The sequence below is a fragment of the Erithacus rubecula genome (assembly GCF_903797595.1).
Source record: "Erithacus rubecula genome assembly, chromosome: 3".
Classification (NCBI taxonomy): Eukaryota; Metazoa; Chordata; class Aves; order Passeriformes; family Muscicapidae; genus Erithacus; species Erithacus rubecula.
In genome coordinates, this window is record NC_136689.1 from 83,273,772 (window position 1) to 83,289,483 (window position 15,712).

Consider the following 15,712-nt stretch of genomic DNA (forward strand, 5'->3'; position numbering starts at 1 on the left):
CCCTGGTCCAAACTGAGTGCTCTCAGTCTGTGGTCTAGCATGCTGCTTCTTAGGCAGTAGATTTTTAAACACATTCTTCCATGGGTTGTGTTGTTTGTTTGTTTGTTTGTTTTCTTTTTAAAGTAAAGCTAGCTTTTTCCAGCCACACTATGGATAGTCAGGAAAAAAAATGCAAGAAGTGGCATTATGAACATATTGCCAACATATTTATGTTGTTATTGTATGCAGTGATTTCTGGCTAAATAAACATTAGAAGGCAAATTGCTGTCTCTCTGTCTTTCAGTCTCATCCTGACTGGGTTTCAGAGAGTAAAAGGCAGCCTGTTCAGAAGTTCTCAGTGCTGTCTTGAGCACTGCACAGCTGTGAGTTCGGTACACACAAATCAGAAACAAGTGTCCCTCCCCATTTTTCAAATTAATGTTTCACATTTTTCTGTGCATTTCCCTTTCTTCATTACTGCACAGAGACCATACTCATCTCTCACCCTGGGTGTCAGGGCTGTGTCAGCCAGACCTTAGCTAATATATTCAAGTGAGTTTCTGGGAGATGTACACTGACACCTCTTAATAGCATTTGAGTGAATGACTCCATCACTATGGAATAAGTTACAGTCTAGGTTGTTTTAATCAAAGTATTAAATACTGAGGTTTATGAAGCTGTGAATAGCTTGGATTAGGTATTTACCTCTTTACTATACTCTCTGCTCTTTATTTCCATAGCTTGGATTTGTTTTATATTATCAAAAATATCCAAAGAATTGCAAAGATTGATCTTGTAACACTCAATACATTCAGCTGGGGATAACCTGGCCATGGTTAGAACTTTATTGTCAGTATTTCTGTGTTTGACACCTAACAAGTGAAAGAGCTGCTGTTTTAAGAACTTACCAGAATAGAGCCTGCATTCTGTATCTGCTGCAGAGAAGCAAACAGGGAATTATGTATCTATGAAATTTGCTTTTTTTAGGGTCCTGCCTGGAAGCCTGTTAGGACTCTTCCTCTGAGCAAAGAGTAGCACCGGGAATTCCAAAGTTTCCCACAAATTTCTAGGCTAGAAAGGTTTTTCGCACCCTTTACGGTCCTAGAAAAATAGAGGGAAATATTTGCCTAAATAAAGGAAAGCTGGGCTGAGAAGCTGTAAGGACCTGTTTGTTAGAGAATGCATGTTTCTGATCTTTGAGATTGCCAAGATGCAGGCAGAGATTGTGATGCTGTTTTGGTTTTACCAGAAAACAATGAATACAGCTGAGCCTCTCATGCTAAGCATTTTTTCTGCTCAACTTTGAATTCCTGTCAAGTTTCTAACCAACAGGCCTTGGTTTGCTTGTTGGGCCCTATTAAATGATTGTTCAAATTGCTTCATGTAGAGCCAGGACTGCAGGGTTGGTTTGTCCAAGATACAGTTGAGGCTTCTTTTTTTATTGTCATGATTTCCATGTTTTCAGACATCTCAAACCATAACTAATCTTTTCTTTTTCTCTAACATTTACTACAGAAAAATTCTAGTTTTTGTCATGATGTTTCTTTCATGTTCTGGTGACTTTCCACAACACTATAAGAAAATATTTGATTGTGTAAATACTTAATGGCTTAGATCAAAGATACAGTGATGGGTGGAGTTTATTTAATTTTATTTAGGATGGTTTGTTTTACATCTCTTGGAGTTGCTGTCTGTGCCAAATATGATGAGAGATATGACAGGTATGAAACAGCAAAATGGGGAGACTCAACATCATCATTTGATGTAAGACTCAGGTTGTGGTGTAGATTACTAAAGGCCCAGATAAGATAAGTTAATTTTTATTGCTGTAATAGAAAGAAACAAATGTTGTTGGTTTTTTTTTTTTCTCCATGATGTTTATCTCTGGTTCCTAGTTTTGGATATTTAAAACAACTGAGGCATGAAATTAGACAAAGAAAACATCTCCAGGATAATCATGCAGGCACATATCCGTGGATGTGTCCCTTTTCAGTGTATGTATATACACATATTCTTTTGAGCTGGGCTACCTAGCATTTGGGTGTGCTTTGACATTGAATGGCATATGATCAGTTATGAGAGAGATAATAACTCTTTTCACAATTTGGTTGGTATGGGTGAAAATGGAAATGGGATATAAAAAAAAGAGATTTTTGAAAGATTTATCTATGAAATTAAAAGGTAGCTAAGGTAGTGTCTATTTGTAGCATCAGATCTTTATTAGTCTTTGGCAACAATATCAGAAAAACATCTAACCTGCTATTTTAGATTTGGAGAACACATTAGTTTCTCATGTGAAGGCAGGATTTGAAGCAATAAGTCAAGCAGGTTCTAAAGGAGATGCCTAAAAGTGTTAAATTTGTAATTTTACTCTTTGTACAAATATCTTGGAAGTTCCCATGAGGAATGCAGTAAAGGAAGAGACATAAGATAGGTTAAGAAAAATTTTCTTTTGAAGCCATACCATTAAAGAGAACTGCATTGATGGATAGGTAGGGTTTGGCTCACTATTGACCTGATAAGTAATAATAACATAAAAATTTAAAATTTACAACTTGATGAGTATTTCAGGTCCAGATCCTATTACAGTTTCGAGGTGATATCTGTTTTTATATGAATTAAAACATATCGATAGGTGTCTCCCCCCCAATCAGGGGAAATGAAGAAAGCACTGAAGCTTAAATAGCTGCTGGTTCTCTCTGCATAAACTGCACTGTCATTATTTTAAGGGGCTATAAATACTTTCAAATTCAGAGTGCCATTATCCCAGAGAGCTTCATGAGTTATTTTCCAAATCCAAGTGCTCTAAGACAAGCAGATACAGAAGTTTCCCTTCACAGGAAATAGAAAAGTTTAACTGGTAAGAAGGGGTTATATGAATGCTCCCTGGTTCAATTCTTTCTTTTGTTTTTTCCAGTAAATGAGTAAAGGTCTGAAAGTTGAGAGGGTCTCTGTAAGGGAGGTGTATATTTGTGGGAAGGACAGGGAGATGAAGAGATGACAACTGAGATGGTTATGTCACTAAGCCACCTTAGGAATGGTTGAAAGTGTTTACTTTGTAAAGGTTTGCCAAAGTATTAGAAAAGATCCAGGCACAGCCATTTTCCTGGTTATTCTGTAACTAACTCCATATAAATGCAACAAATTTTGGATTGACCCTTTGCATTGCATTCAACGAGTTCATGATTTTACACTGTAAATACTCATTATTCTTATAACATGGAAACTAACTCCAAATGGAAAAAAATCCAAAGAGCATCCCTTCAGCATGAGAGGAAAGAAAACAAGCTTTCAGGAAAATGCAAGGAATGTGAGTGTCTTGCAAACTTCATTACTGATTGTATGTTTTCGTTCTTGCATGAAGCATAACCTATTGTATATACATCATTAAATCAAGTGGAGAATTGTATCAACTTCAAATGCATCTTCTGTGAGTCTGTTGGTTTGGAAGATGAAAAGCATAGATATAAGGAACGGGAAGCAGAGAGTGTAGCCTTTTTCATTATGCTTAATATAGTTTTCCTATTTTACTTATGCAGTTTGTAGGTTGTAGAGGCTTTATGCATGACTTACACTCCTCTTCTGCCAGAATTACTGCTGAACTGAAGCCTACTTTGACCATACTTAATGACTTTACTGAAATAATTCATGTACTGGCATCTGATAACTTAAATATTGCTATTTGCTAATAGTCCTGAACTGATTTGGTCTCTCTGTTATTTCTAACTCAATGGTTCACCCTGTTCTGTTTTCCAGTTGAGCTATTGGTTACTTAGCAGGAATGTTTTATTTGGGTTAATTTAGAAAGCACGATGTCCAGTGCCAGCTGTCCCATGCCAGCACAGCATGTACTGTCCTTTGGGCCAAAAAGAGACAATGTAATGACTAATGAGTTGAACATTGCTAATGTCATGAATGCTTTCCATTAATGCCTCTGCAGGTAGGGCAGCTGCAAATGGAAAGCAAAGCTCAACAAAAATCAATGGCAGCTTTCAATCTTAAAATGATAGTAAAAAATGTAAATAGGGGATAGGATAGCAGCTTTATATCAGTAGCTACCCTTGTGCAAACACATTCTTAGCAGGAAGTTTTAGTTGGCTTTTTGTCTAACATAGGAGGGCCATAACTCCCTCTTCATCAGTTTCTTCCTTCCATTTCTAACTTCTTCGCATTTCTTTTTCTGGCAACTCATGTTGTTTTCTCTTCCACCTTCTTTCTTTCCACCCCATTGCATGCCTCTTTCCTTGGTCTGACCTCAGAGAGGACGAATATGAAGAGGAGGAAGAGGAACAGCCAGTCACAGAGCCCAATACTGAGGATGAGGGGGAGGAAGAGGCCAATAGGCAGGTCAAAGCCAGGTACCAGGATTCAGCATTGTCCCTCCACCTTTTCTCCAGGCTCTGGCGTGAACCCACCAGCACAGTGTGCAGCAGCATCCACCTTTTCACTCACATTCCTTGATCACCTTTTACAGCCACCCCCCAAGGAAATATTTTGCATGTAACAGTTTTGGGGAGGGGGCTGGGGGGTGGCAGTGCTAATGGAAGCATGTTTAATTATATAGGTTCAGTGCACTATGAACTGTCTGCACTCACTCCTTTATGTAATGCTCACAAATCCTAAAAGCTTTAGTGAAAAGCACAACTTTAAGCATGGTTTAGTTTAAGTTCTTATTTAAGCCAATGATGAAATACTACAATGCTTAGTTGAGGATGTTGCTTGCTTTCTTAGGTTTTCATATCCTATCTTCATAGTACTACCTTGTTGGGAATATCTGTTGCTATGCAGTATATTGGCATTCTTTTAATGCTGTCTAAGATTTCATATATTTTTGTTCATGTCTTAATAGCAAAGAACCACTTTGAGGAAAAACTGATATATATGTGTGTGTATATATTTATAATATACATACAAAATATTTTAAAATGCCCGTGTTTCTGTGTAAATACAGATATAAGCAAATCATCAATCAATATTCTTCATCATCTATCAGTACTCTTATGTAAATCTTTCCACTTATTTCTGATATATATATATATATATGTGTGTGTGTGTCTGGCATTTGGCAACTTGATCCTAATAAACTGAAAGCAAGAAAATACATTCCTTGTTCTAGACAGCCATTAGATTTAGGTTAAATTATTTGGCTTTGCAACTCAGCAAATGAGATTGGATTTTTTTTTTTTTTCATAGACCACATTCATGCAGACACTGTACAGCACAGAAGGAAGAAACTAAGCTGTTTAATGTGTGAATTCCAAAGAAACTACTGTACTGTTGTTATTATTATCTTCCAGTCTACAAATCTAGCCAATGGCTGCCTCACATTTCAAAATTAAGCGATAATTTCCTCAAATCTGATTTTTAAAAATCAAAGCTAAGACACAAGTTATTGGTAAATCTCATGAGTATACTAAAATACTGCTTTAAAAGGTGAGGAAGAGCCATGTGAAGAGCATAATGTGTTTTTAGGTCATTGGTCTTTTATATATAGATACCTCTTTAAGATAATTGGGTGATATTCCCATGACTTTCCTGAGTACCTTCTTTCACTGACTCTGTAGCAAAACAAAATTTATCTGTAACCTGGTTATTTGTGTTAGATGCTGTCAGATAGGACTGGCCTGGCTTCAGTGTCTCCTGTCAAGCACAGCAGGTACAATAGATGAAGGTTTTCAGATTTTCCATTGTAAGAACAATTACCTGGTGAAAAAAACACCTGGTGATTAACTGCATAAATCCCATATCTAAAATGAATTGTGTTTTTGTTGCCTATGCTGTGCCAAGCCCACAGTCCTCAGATAAGAACTGTACCTTCCATGCCAGTTGGGGATTGCAAAAGTGGTCTTGGAGAATGAAATCAGCCACTTACCAAGTGATCCAGCCCAAAGCCCGTGCATAGTGTTTATGCAGGAGTGACTAGTGAAAACAGATACCCTGGAGTGCAGATCCCCCATGGCTTTTCACCTGCTTTGTGCCTTCTGTCACTCACCAACATCTGCCTTCAGTAGAGCTAAGCAGATGTGTTTTCTGTTTCTTTTGATGCAAATTCTGCAAGTCTCTGTGAAAGATAAGCATGGAATGCTGACACTCTGAGAAATCAGAAATTAATGCCTTCATACCTGGACAAATAACTAATAAGGTCTTGCTTTGAGATTGTTCTAAACTTGAATTTTGATAGAACAGTGCTAATTGAGTACTTTTTTTATTTTCATCTTTGTCGGATGAACATTTTTAGTAAAAAGATCAAATTTCCAGGGAGGATGATAGATATCTGGACTTTGAAAAGCAGTCCTGCAGACAGTATCTTCAAGCATCTGTGCTCCATGGATTATTTTTATGTGTGCTCAGTCTGCTTTGTACTGCTCTGAAAATGTTTACAACCTAACTTGAAATATACGAAAATTGTTCTGAAAAGGGTGTGAAAAGGCTCACAAAAATTAGTTCTGAAGCCTATAGTTTAAAACTTATTTTCCTTTAGAATGGGTTGCTTATTTTCCCCAATGTTTCCAACCCCGAGAAGAATCCTACTGTGATAAAAATATATGAGTTCTCTTTATTTAAAAAGATGAGCTATTTGTCTAAATTTTGGAAGTTTTTGTTTGTCTAACTCTACTTTAGTTTTTGGTTTTTTTCTTCTGCAAGTTATACTATTGATTATCTCCTTTTGCCCTGTTTTTCTCTCCTCTTCCCTTTTTAATGATTTTTTTCCTCCTGCAGTGAGGTTCCAGATGTGCATGAGGCTGTGAAGGAAAGCTTTTCACAGTGTTCTGACTCTTCAGCTGTCTCCAGTGCCATTTCCCCAGCTGAGAGGCCTCTCGCCTCCTCTAGAGCAAAGAGCTTTTCTAGCAACTCCTCTTCTGTGCCTGACTCATCTGTCTCTCATCATAATTCTGTCCTTTCATCACCATCTTCACCTGCAACAGCATTGCTGAGCTCTCCCCAAAATTCCTCTGCATCCATTACTCCAAAGGCATCTCCAACCGTGGAGAAATTACCTTATGTACCACACACTCCTTTTCACCTCTTCTCGTATGACTTTGAAGAATCTCCAGCATCTGTGAAAGAGAAGGAAGCAGAAATGATGAGGGAAAACAGGTAGATTTTATATAGCTGACAGTAATTTTTAGATTAATGAGTAACACCTTTCAAGAACTTTAAAGTGGTAATAATGCTACTCTATATGTTGTATTATTTCCAGAGCATACTGTGCCAATTTTAGCCCTGTAAGCCTGTATTTTGACTTGATATTTTTCCCGTGTCTTTGCTGACATCATTACTCTTCTTCCAGGTCTGTAGTTAATAAATATCCTGGCTTCCTCTATGGAGCAGTAGTTAAATAACCCATGATTTGGGAGATCACAGAAAGGAGAACCATTTTGCTCTCATTTACAGCAATGTAATTTGAAGATATGTTTTCATGAAAATTAATGGGGCTCTTCTGCTATAAAAGCAAGACAGGTCAGATCAGCACTTGAAATTCAGGGGTGAAGTCCTGGTTTCAAAGGCTGAACTGCCAAATCCTAAATTTGTTGTTTGATTACAGTGCATGTCCATCTCATGTGCAATGTCAGCTCATGCTTGTAATAAGAGATCTATAAAGATGACGTAGCACTCAGAATAGACAGTTTTGTCTCCACAACATCTGTTGAATTTACTTGTTCCTCATGCATTTATTTTAGTTTTTAACTTTAATTTCCCCATTCCACCCATCTAAACTAAAAAAAAAAATTGTTTTGTCTCATCTGTTTTCAGGTAAAAGAGATTGACAGTAAGTAGCACTAAAAACAATGATAGAGAATTACGTTGAAAAGAGGTTGAAGATTTTTTGCTGTGTCTCACAGTTGTCAGTGTTCTTGGACTTAGGTGCTGAAAATGTACATTGTATTGCATGCGTATTTATTTCTTTCTCTCTCCAGCAGTCCTTCTGACTTTCTGCATGTGAACAAATGTTTTGATTCCTTTGATCCTTTTAATTTTCAATCTTTTTCTCCTAATAGGTGGGTGTGTTTTGTCCCTTTTTTTGTTTTTCTGAAAAGCCTGTAAATCCAAGTAGTTGCTGACAAGTGGCTTAGTTCACATATTTTTCCTTTACCTGCAACTTGAAGACTGGAATTCCTCTAAAATTGTGTTTTCCTTCATAGGTGCATTTTTCCCTTAGACCTCTTGCACTCATTTATTGGTCTCTCATTGCTGTTGTTGATATACTTTAGAGAGTAGATTCCTAAATATCTCCTGATCCTGAAATATTTAATATTTCTGCAATGTTTTTGTTGTTTTTTTTTTTTCCTCTGACCATCTTTTCTGATTCCAGTTAGTATAGAGGTTCAAGGGTGGGGATGGGGATTCTTCTGTGTTTATTTGTAGGAAAAGGAGGGCAAAGCCCACACAATTTAGTCAGTAATATTCCCTTAAAAGAGGAGAATGTCTTGAGGGTTAATGCTGCTGAATAAGACTATTGCATCTACACTGGTACATGAAACAAGAAGGGAAAATGGAAGCAACAGCCAGTACCACAGGAAGGTTAGAAAGATAAACTTTGTGTACAGCATACAGACTTACCCTATTATTCTGGTCTTGCCCTGTTCCTATTCCAGCAACTCACCGTTCCTCTGAATTTGATACGATGTTGTGTCCCGACCAGTCCCCTGAGTTTGATTTTTTTAATTGTTGTTGGTCTGACTCCATAGGAGGTGTGTTATCTCAATTTTCATGAGGGTTATCTTTGGACTAAGTGAAAACCCTTGGTCTGAAAAAGGGTTCTGCTCTCTGTCAGCTTTTTCATAGGGCAGTGAAGAAAAGCACATGCAATGGTTGATAAGGTCTCCTTGCAGTTGATAGAAATGGAAACGGAGGTTTCTGTGTCAGGAACATACCAGATGAGTTCTGAGTTCTTAACAGGACAATAGAGTTTTCTCATCTCTTACTCAGTACAGGCACATCAGAACATTTTCTAGACTGAGCCTGTCAGAGAGAAGACCCAAGCTGGGTCTATGCTACCAGGGAAGCTCCACTCTGTCCAGTTACAGAGCCTCCAGCAGGCCACTGTCTCCAGTTTCTAGTTAGTTTTCTTCTAGAGCAAGAAGGCCCAGATAACAATTATTTCCTGCAAAATTCCTTTTGTGGCTCAGAAACACACGTTAGAATTTATTTTCAGCATTATTTCCCTGTTGGTGGTCCGTATAGTGTCTCAAAATCAGATGGAGGGGGAGTGTTTTCTAAAGCATTAACCTGAAATTGCTGTCCAAGAGGACATGTTCTCTAAGGCACGATCCCTTCCATTATAAAAGCACCTAGCTGAAACCTCTGATTTTAACATGAGCCTTGGCAGGCAGCAATGCTGTTGTATCCTAAGGAATGAAGCTTGAAACTTTGAATGAAATTTTTCATGGCTAGATGAGTGTGCTAAATGGAGCTGAAGGAAACCAACCAGGTTTTTCAAGTAAAATTGCTGAATGAAATTGCTGAGTGCTGATGTGTGCAAGGGAAGAAGCAGCAGAGAAAGATACGGTGAAGGAGGATATATATTATTAATTATAATAAGGAAAATGATGTTTCTCTATTTCCTGAAATAAATTTTGTCATTTGGATGAGTTGGCCTTGCAGAGTACTAATCTTCAGTACCATATGCATCATATGCTTTCCATGTAGGAAAATGGCATTGTCTGTGAACAATATTAAAGAGAGAAATATTAACATTTTCCCAAACTGAGGGTCCTTTCCTGACAATGCTGTTTAGGTACAATGGTTAAAAGGCACAGCAAAGCAATACAACTGCCTTTTCTATTCGGTGCAGGAGCCAGGATGAAAACATTGATAGAAGGGACTCTGGGGAGGTGGCCGTTCCAGGAGTCCTGGAAACAATTTCTCTTTGATCAGCAAGCTCACATTGAAGTGAAGCGAGTTTATGGGGTTTTTTAATGGAGAGAAGGGCTGATAGAAATTTCTAAAGCCGTGCTTCCGGAGACATGTCTTTTTAACCATGGTGATGATTTTTTACAGACATTGTAAGAAATGGCACATAAGCTATTACTTATGTTGGGGGAGGAGAAAGAAAATACTGCTGGCTTTAATTGAAAAGAATGTGGTTGCTTTTCCATTTAAAAAGCAAGCATTTGCAAGTCATGGATGTCCATGTTCAGATCATGTCTCAGGAGTGCTGCCATTTTCCTTAATTTTAGTAGATATGAGTAGCGCTGTCTTGGGCTGGTTTGATTCCTTTTTGAATGGCTGGATATCAGCTCCCAGAACAGTTAATAATTCTGAGTAACTGAGCAGTAATTCAAGTATTCCTGTTCTGAGTTGTCACTTGGGAGGACCATTCAAATCTCTCATTATTTTCCATACCAATAGCTCACTGTTTCATCATGTATGTTCATGCCATGGTTGATATTAAGAGTGCAAGATTGGTTGCATATTTGGAAATAGAGCAACATTTTCAGAAGGTGAATGCTGGAAAAGTTCTGGGGTATGGGATCACTACCACCTCATAAACAAGAGGATTAACTGTTGCTTGACTGTTTGCTGATGGATTCTTTCTGTCCCTCCCTTTCTCCTACTTTTCTCCCCATTTCTTCAGATACAATAGCTATGGCAGCAGCTCTTACTCTTCTCCACGACCTTATGCTGGTGTGAGTGCCCCTACAACACCCACTACTCGTTATGGGACAACTCTGACACCGCCTCAGGAGACCAAATCGGACAGGTTTGTAAATTTATCAGTGTTTTGACAACAGCTCCTTTGCAGACAGGATGAAGGAGATAAATGCAAGCTGTTCTGAATGAGTACTGGAAATAGCTCCTAGCCAGATTTTTTTCTAACATTGAGAAAAAAATGGGAAAAAATCTAAATGTGTTCATTTCCCACTCATTCTCAAGCCTTTCTGTCTGACTTGGTGTTAAAGGCTGGGTGTGTTTCCATCCATCTCCTGTTTCTTCCACCTAAATGGATAAAGCAGAGTTGCTTCACACATAAGCTGTTCTAAGCATTAAAAGGTGAATTAAAACACATTTTCTTTATTTCCATTTTAAAAATAAATTCAGATAGATCTATTTTCACTTCTATCATCTTAAATCAACTGCAAAATCTTGGAAATGTGCTTAGCTCAGAATTTCCTAGGCCATAATTTTGTCCTTTCTTGAAAATACATGATATATCTCATTGTATTTCATGAAAAGTAAAATATTTGCTGTAGCTAAAGCAAACTCCTAATAACCTACCAGTTATCAAATTGATTAAAAAAAAAAATTAAAAGGAGATAAAAACCCAAACCACAAAAAAAAAAAAAAATTTAACAATCAAAATATTCTTTTGAGTTATGTAAGGTACAAGGGGAAAGAAAAAATATAGGAAAATGTTATGGATACATGAAAGAAATTCTTGGCAAGAGGTTTCGACCACCAGAAATTGACAATCTGTTACAACCTGAGAGTAAATGACAGCTTCAAAGGATGTCATGCTGACTTTAAGAAGAAAAGGTAAAAGTTTTTAATTAATTTAATTCAATTATTTAGTACAATAATTTAAATAATATCCAATTAGGCCAGATGGAATTGGGATTGTTTGTTTCCAAACTGGCCTCTAATTCATAAAAGCTGTATCTTCCACCCTGTTTTCTGAACTTAAGATTTTTTGCAGGATCATTTTTCTGTATTCCAGTTAATGTTTGTTAATGACCCCTTGGGATATTTCTGTATATGTATGTGTGTTTGTGTGTGTATGTTTGAACATGATGCCTCACATCCTTTTCCAGACTACCACTCAGAATAGTTCAAGTTAGGTTCTTCCAGCATACATATATTTCTAGCCATGAGGTATTAATTTAATCCTTTTTTTCAAGTGAGTAATTACATTAAGTTTCTCTTTGGAGAAAGGCATTGTTTTTCATTTGCTCATCTTCCTGGAGTACCTTGCCTCGATTTGTCTTTCCTGATCTCAATGAAATTATTGCCAAGTGCAACCATAATAAAAAACTCTACACCAGCATATTCACCCCCATTAACCTCAGCAAAATTGATGCAAGATAAGCAAGAGTTACAAGTTTCCCACTGCTTTGGAAGTTTAAGATTTTCAAGCTGCTGCTCTTGTAGGCTTCTGATTGCTACTGTGGCAAAGAAATCCCAAAGTGGTCAACGCTGAGATGGCTAAAGATGGTTGGGCTTGTCCTGCAAGGCTGATGGCGCTGGCCCTGCTCCAGCGGAGAGAGCCAGCTTTCATTTCAGCATGTGCCTAAGTGCCTTGCTGGTTTGGAGCCAAAATGCCTTGGCCTCACAGGATGAAGCTGTAAAATTTGCAGATTCATGGAGAGTCAGGCCAGGGGGGAGTTCTGCAATCATCTGTTGTGACCTATAATGGGTCTTACAGAAGCTAAATGAAAGATCCCTATACTCTCACGTGTTTTCAAGTGGCAGCACATGATTTCTCCTGAAAACATTCCAATATTTATTATCACTGCTAACAAAATATTATATATTGTGGAGCCAGTTTTTCTAGCAGCATCTTTCAGCCAACACACCTCATCTTTTTTTTCTGTGAAACTGTAAAGTGCTCTACCTTCAACCATCAGATCTCTCTTACATGTTCTAAGTGACTGAACGCAGTGCTCAGAGTTGCATCCCTGTCTTTCCTTCAGGTTGTTTGCTGCTTTCTACCTCACATGATAAAAATCTCTGCACTCCTGTTTAAATTTGCAACTTGCTATTCATGGTAGGTCATGAACTCAACAGGGTTTCTGCATTTTTGTATTTGAGGGATGTTACATCCTGATGCTTCTTATATATGAGTCTCTGAGAATTGTGAAAAAAGTGTGTACACCACAGCTGCGAGTTGTCTGCAGAATAGATGCAGTTGTTTCTTTAAAGATAATTAAGATTAAGTTTCAGATGCCATTTTGCATTTCTTGTTCTTTTTGAGAGTGCTGCCACTGCAGATGTATAGTTCTGCAAACTGTAAAGAGCTGACTGCTTTGAAGAAGGGCAGATGCCTTCCTTGATCTCATTGTCCTGAAAGATATGCATGGAAGAAATGTCCATGTAGAGCTTGGCAGATGGAATTTGCTTATTGGAGAGTAGGCCATGTAGTGCATGACACAATGCTTGGCACTAATTAGTAAGTGGAAAGTATTGTGGAGTTTTCATAGTCTTCTATGAATGGTGTTTGCTTCAGATTATGTAAACACTATTTTCTCCCTCCTGATGGTAAAAATTTATGCTGATTCAAACACCCCAAAAAAGTTAAAATATTTGGGGTGGGGGGGAGAGGAAGACATTTGATAAGAAACAGATGCATATCTATGGTGAGCTGTAAGGTGTGTTTTCTGGTTTCAGCTTATGCTACAGTTATGCAAAGCCTTCACAGAAAGATTCCTGTCTTTTATCATGCAGGGAAGAGCTTCAGATGCAGGTCCTGGTACTGTTTATCTGACCTTGGAGAGTGAAGAGGAAGGAAGAAGCAGAATTTAGAGTGGTGCCCAGCACAATGATTCATGCTCCATTCAGTTGCCCTGACGGGCCTTTCAATCCCTTGGCTGCATATTGTTATGTAAACAAGAGCTGCAACTTAGGTGGAAAGAAGCAGTGTGGTGGACATTTTGACATTCATACTTTTAAAACTCTCTGTGGCCGAGATCAGTAGGGAATCATAAGAGCAATATATGTCAGTGTAAAAGTAGCTGGATTTTTTTCTTTGAAATCCACATAATCTATATATTTCTGATTGTACAGCAAAAGAAAAGGCTTACTTTACCGTTTCTAAATACAGCGGCATGCTTTTGGCAGCTCCTTGCAATGCTGTTGTTCTCTCTCATTTCCCTGGGTCCCCTGTGGAGTGCCATGTTTCTGAAGTGTATATTGCAGCCATGGGAATCCTGCTGAAGGAGGACAAATTGCAGGGCACTTTCTGTTCAGCCCTTCATTGGTAGAGAAGAAGGAGTGTGGCAGTTCTCTTGTATCTCTCTGTGAATGTCTTCTAGTGCATAAGTAGTATAACCCAGTCTGCCTGTTTTCTAATGCTAAAGAGTACTTTTCTCCACAATACACTGCTCCCACTCTTCACAACTTAAATCTTTCTCCCCAGTTATTAAAAAATAAAAAATCACTCTCATAACATCACAGATTCTAATAACAAAGGGGAAGAGCAGTACATGACTGAAACATATCAGGGAGAAAAGCATTTTTCTGTCCCTCCAAGTTGGCACCTTGCCTGGGGGCAGAAGGTGTTGTAAGACTTGTCTGTATTTCCATGCCTTATGCTCACACCTAGGGTATTTCTATCTAGCCAGACTGCTTTGTCAGGCTCTGAATCTAAGACAGTCACTCAAATTGAAACTGCAGCCTGCAGTCTGCCACTGGACATCAAACTTGTTACTTGCAAAGCTTCACACCCCCTCATAGTGTCCTTTTGGTGGTGAAGTGTTTGCATTGTTGATCATGGCCATCCTTAGAGGAGATCATGAAGGAGTGTAACTTGTAAGGCAAGAGATCCTAAATTCAGCACCAGCTTAAATTCATTCCACTACCAGAAAAATATCCTGCTGGTGTGTTTGCCAGGGTGGGTTTCTTCTGATTCATTTGCCAGGAGATGGTTCCCCCTGGGCCTGAGAGTCAAACAGTAGTACAGTCAGCCTAGCTCAGAAAACCTTCTTAGGGCACTGCTTGCCAAAGGAACAGGAGTTCATGGTCTCACCTCTATCTGTTAAATCAAATGCCAGAAAGTTCAGCTCACAAATCTCCACTTCTTGAGGCTCTTGGCCAGTCACTGTGAACTTAGTCTCCACCTCTGGCTGGTCCCTCAGAAGTTCTTCCAAATCTTCAAGCCTGGTAAAGGCCTGCAGTGGTGTTTGCAGATTATTCCTGTTTGAAGCATCTCCAGCTTTTCCAGAGCGTTAGAAAATAGGCTTTAATATTAATATATTAATACTAAATATATTTCACATTCTTTAATATGTTTTCCATCTCACTTGCTTTGTGATCTACAGCAATACATTACCTTGGGGTCCTGTGATGCAGTGCCTTGAATATTGAGTGTTCATTTCCATTTTCTTCTATATCTTTCAAGGAAATGTACCTTCAAATATTTACTTCTAAAACAGACAGTGAGATTAGCGTTCCTAGAATATAGGTGGTTTTTTCTCCTCTGACACTTAAACACCATACCTGAAGTATAACCATAAAGTGCAGCAAAAGTCTGCAGATACTCTTCTTTTGAGTTTTATTCCCTTTCTAGGTGCCTGAAATAGTGATTTGCTGGAAATCTGGTGCTTTCTTTTAAATTTCTCTATTTAAACCAAAAAAAAAAAAAAAAAAAAAAAAAAAAAAAAAAAAAAACCAAAAAAACTGCTTGAGAATGCCAAACAGCTTTTCAGTTAGATTTTCTACTAAAATTAAAGTTCTCAGTAATTGGCAACACCAGGGAGATACTTCTGGATGAAGCTTCTTGGCAGGTTATTTCTTTTATTTTTTTTTTCTTTTTGGTTAGCCATTTATCACTGATTTGTGCTCTGCAGTTCCCTTACTCCAGCTGTTTAGCACTAAGGTAAAACAGAAACCTATGAAACAAAACCTGCTATGCAGCCTACAAAGCTGCTGTTGTCCCAAGAACTGCTCCTCTTTCCTTGGCTTTCTGTTCTTTCTGTGTGTACTTCTGGGCTCTCAGACTAGAGATCGTGGCAATTTTTCCTTGTGGTAACTGCCAAACACTTCTCTCACTCTGAGTAACATAATGAGGACTGGATAG

At 38.2% G+C, this 15,712-nt stretch overlaps 1 protein-coding gene across 9 annotated transcripts in view; it reads left to right on the forward strand.

Moving 5' to 3' along the window:
* Positions 1-15,712, forward strand: part of FHOD3 (formin homology 2 domain containing 3) — a 428,715-nt gene that overhangs the window by 274,655 nt on the left and 138,348 nt on the right. For all 9 annotated transcript variants that reach the window (XR_013773704.1, XM_079301479.1, XM_079301473.1 and 6 more), the window contains exons 12-14: positions 4,239-4,337; positions 6,700-7,077; positions 10,559-10,684. Coding sequence is in view for 8 of the 9 variants with exons in the window: in XM_079301479.1 (XP_079157605.1) it covers positions 4,239-4,337; positions 6,700-7,077; positions 10,559-10,684 (603 nt within the window). In the remaining variant the exon portion in view is untranslated. The remainder of the gene's footprint in view (positions 1-4,238; positions 4,338-6,699; positions 7,078-10,558; positions 10,685-15,712) is intronic.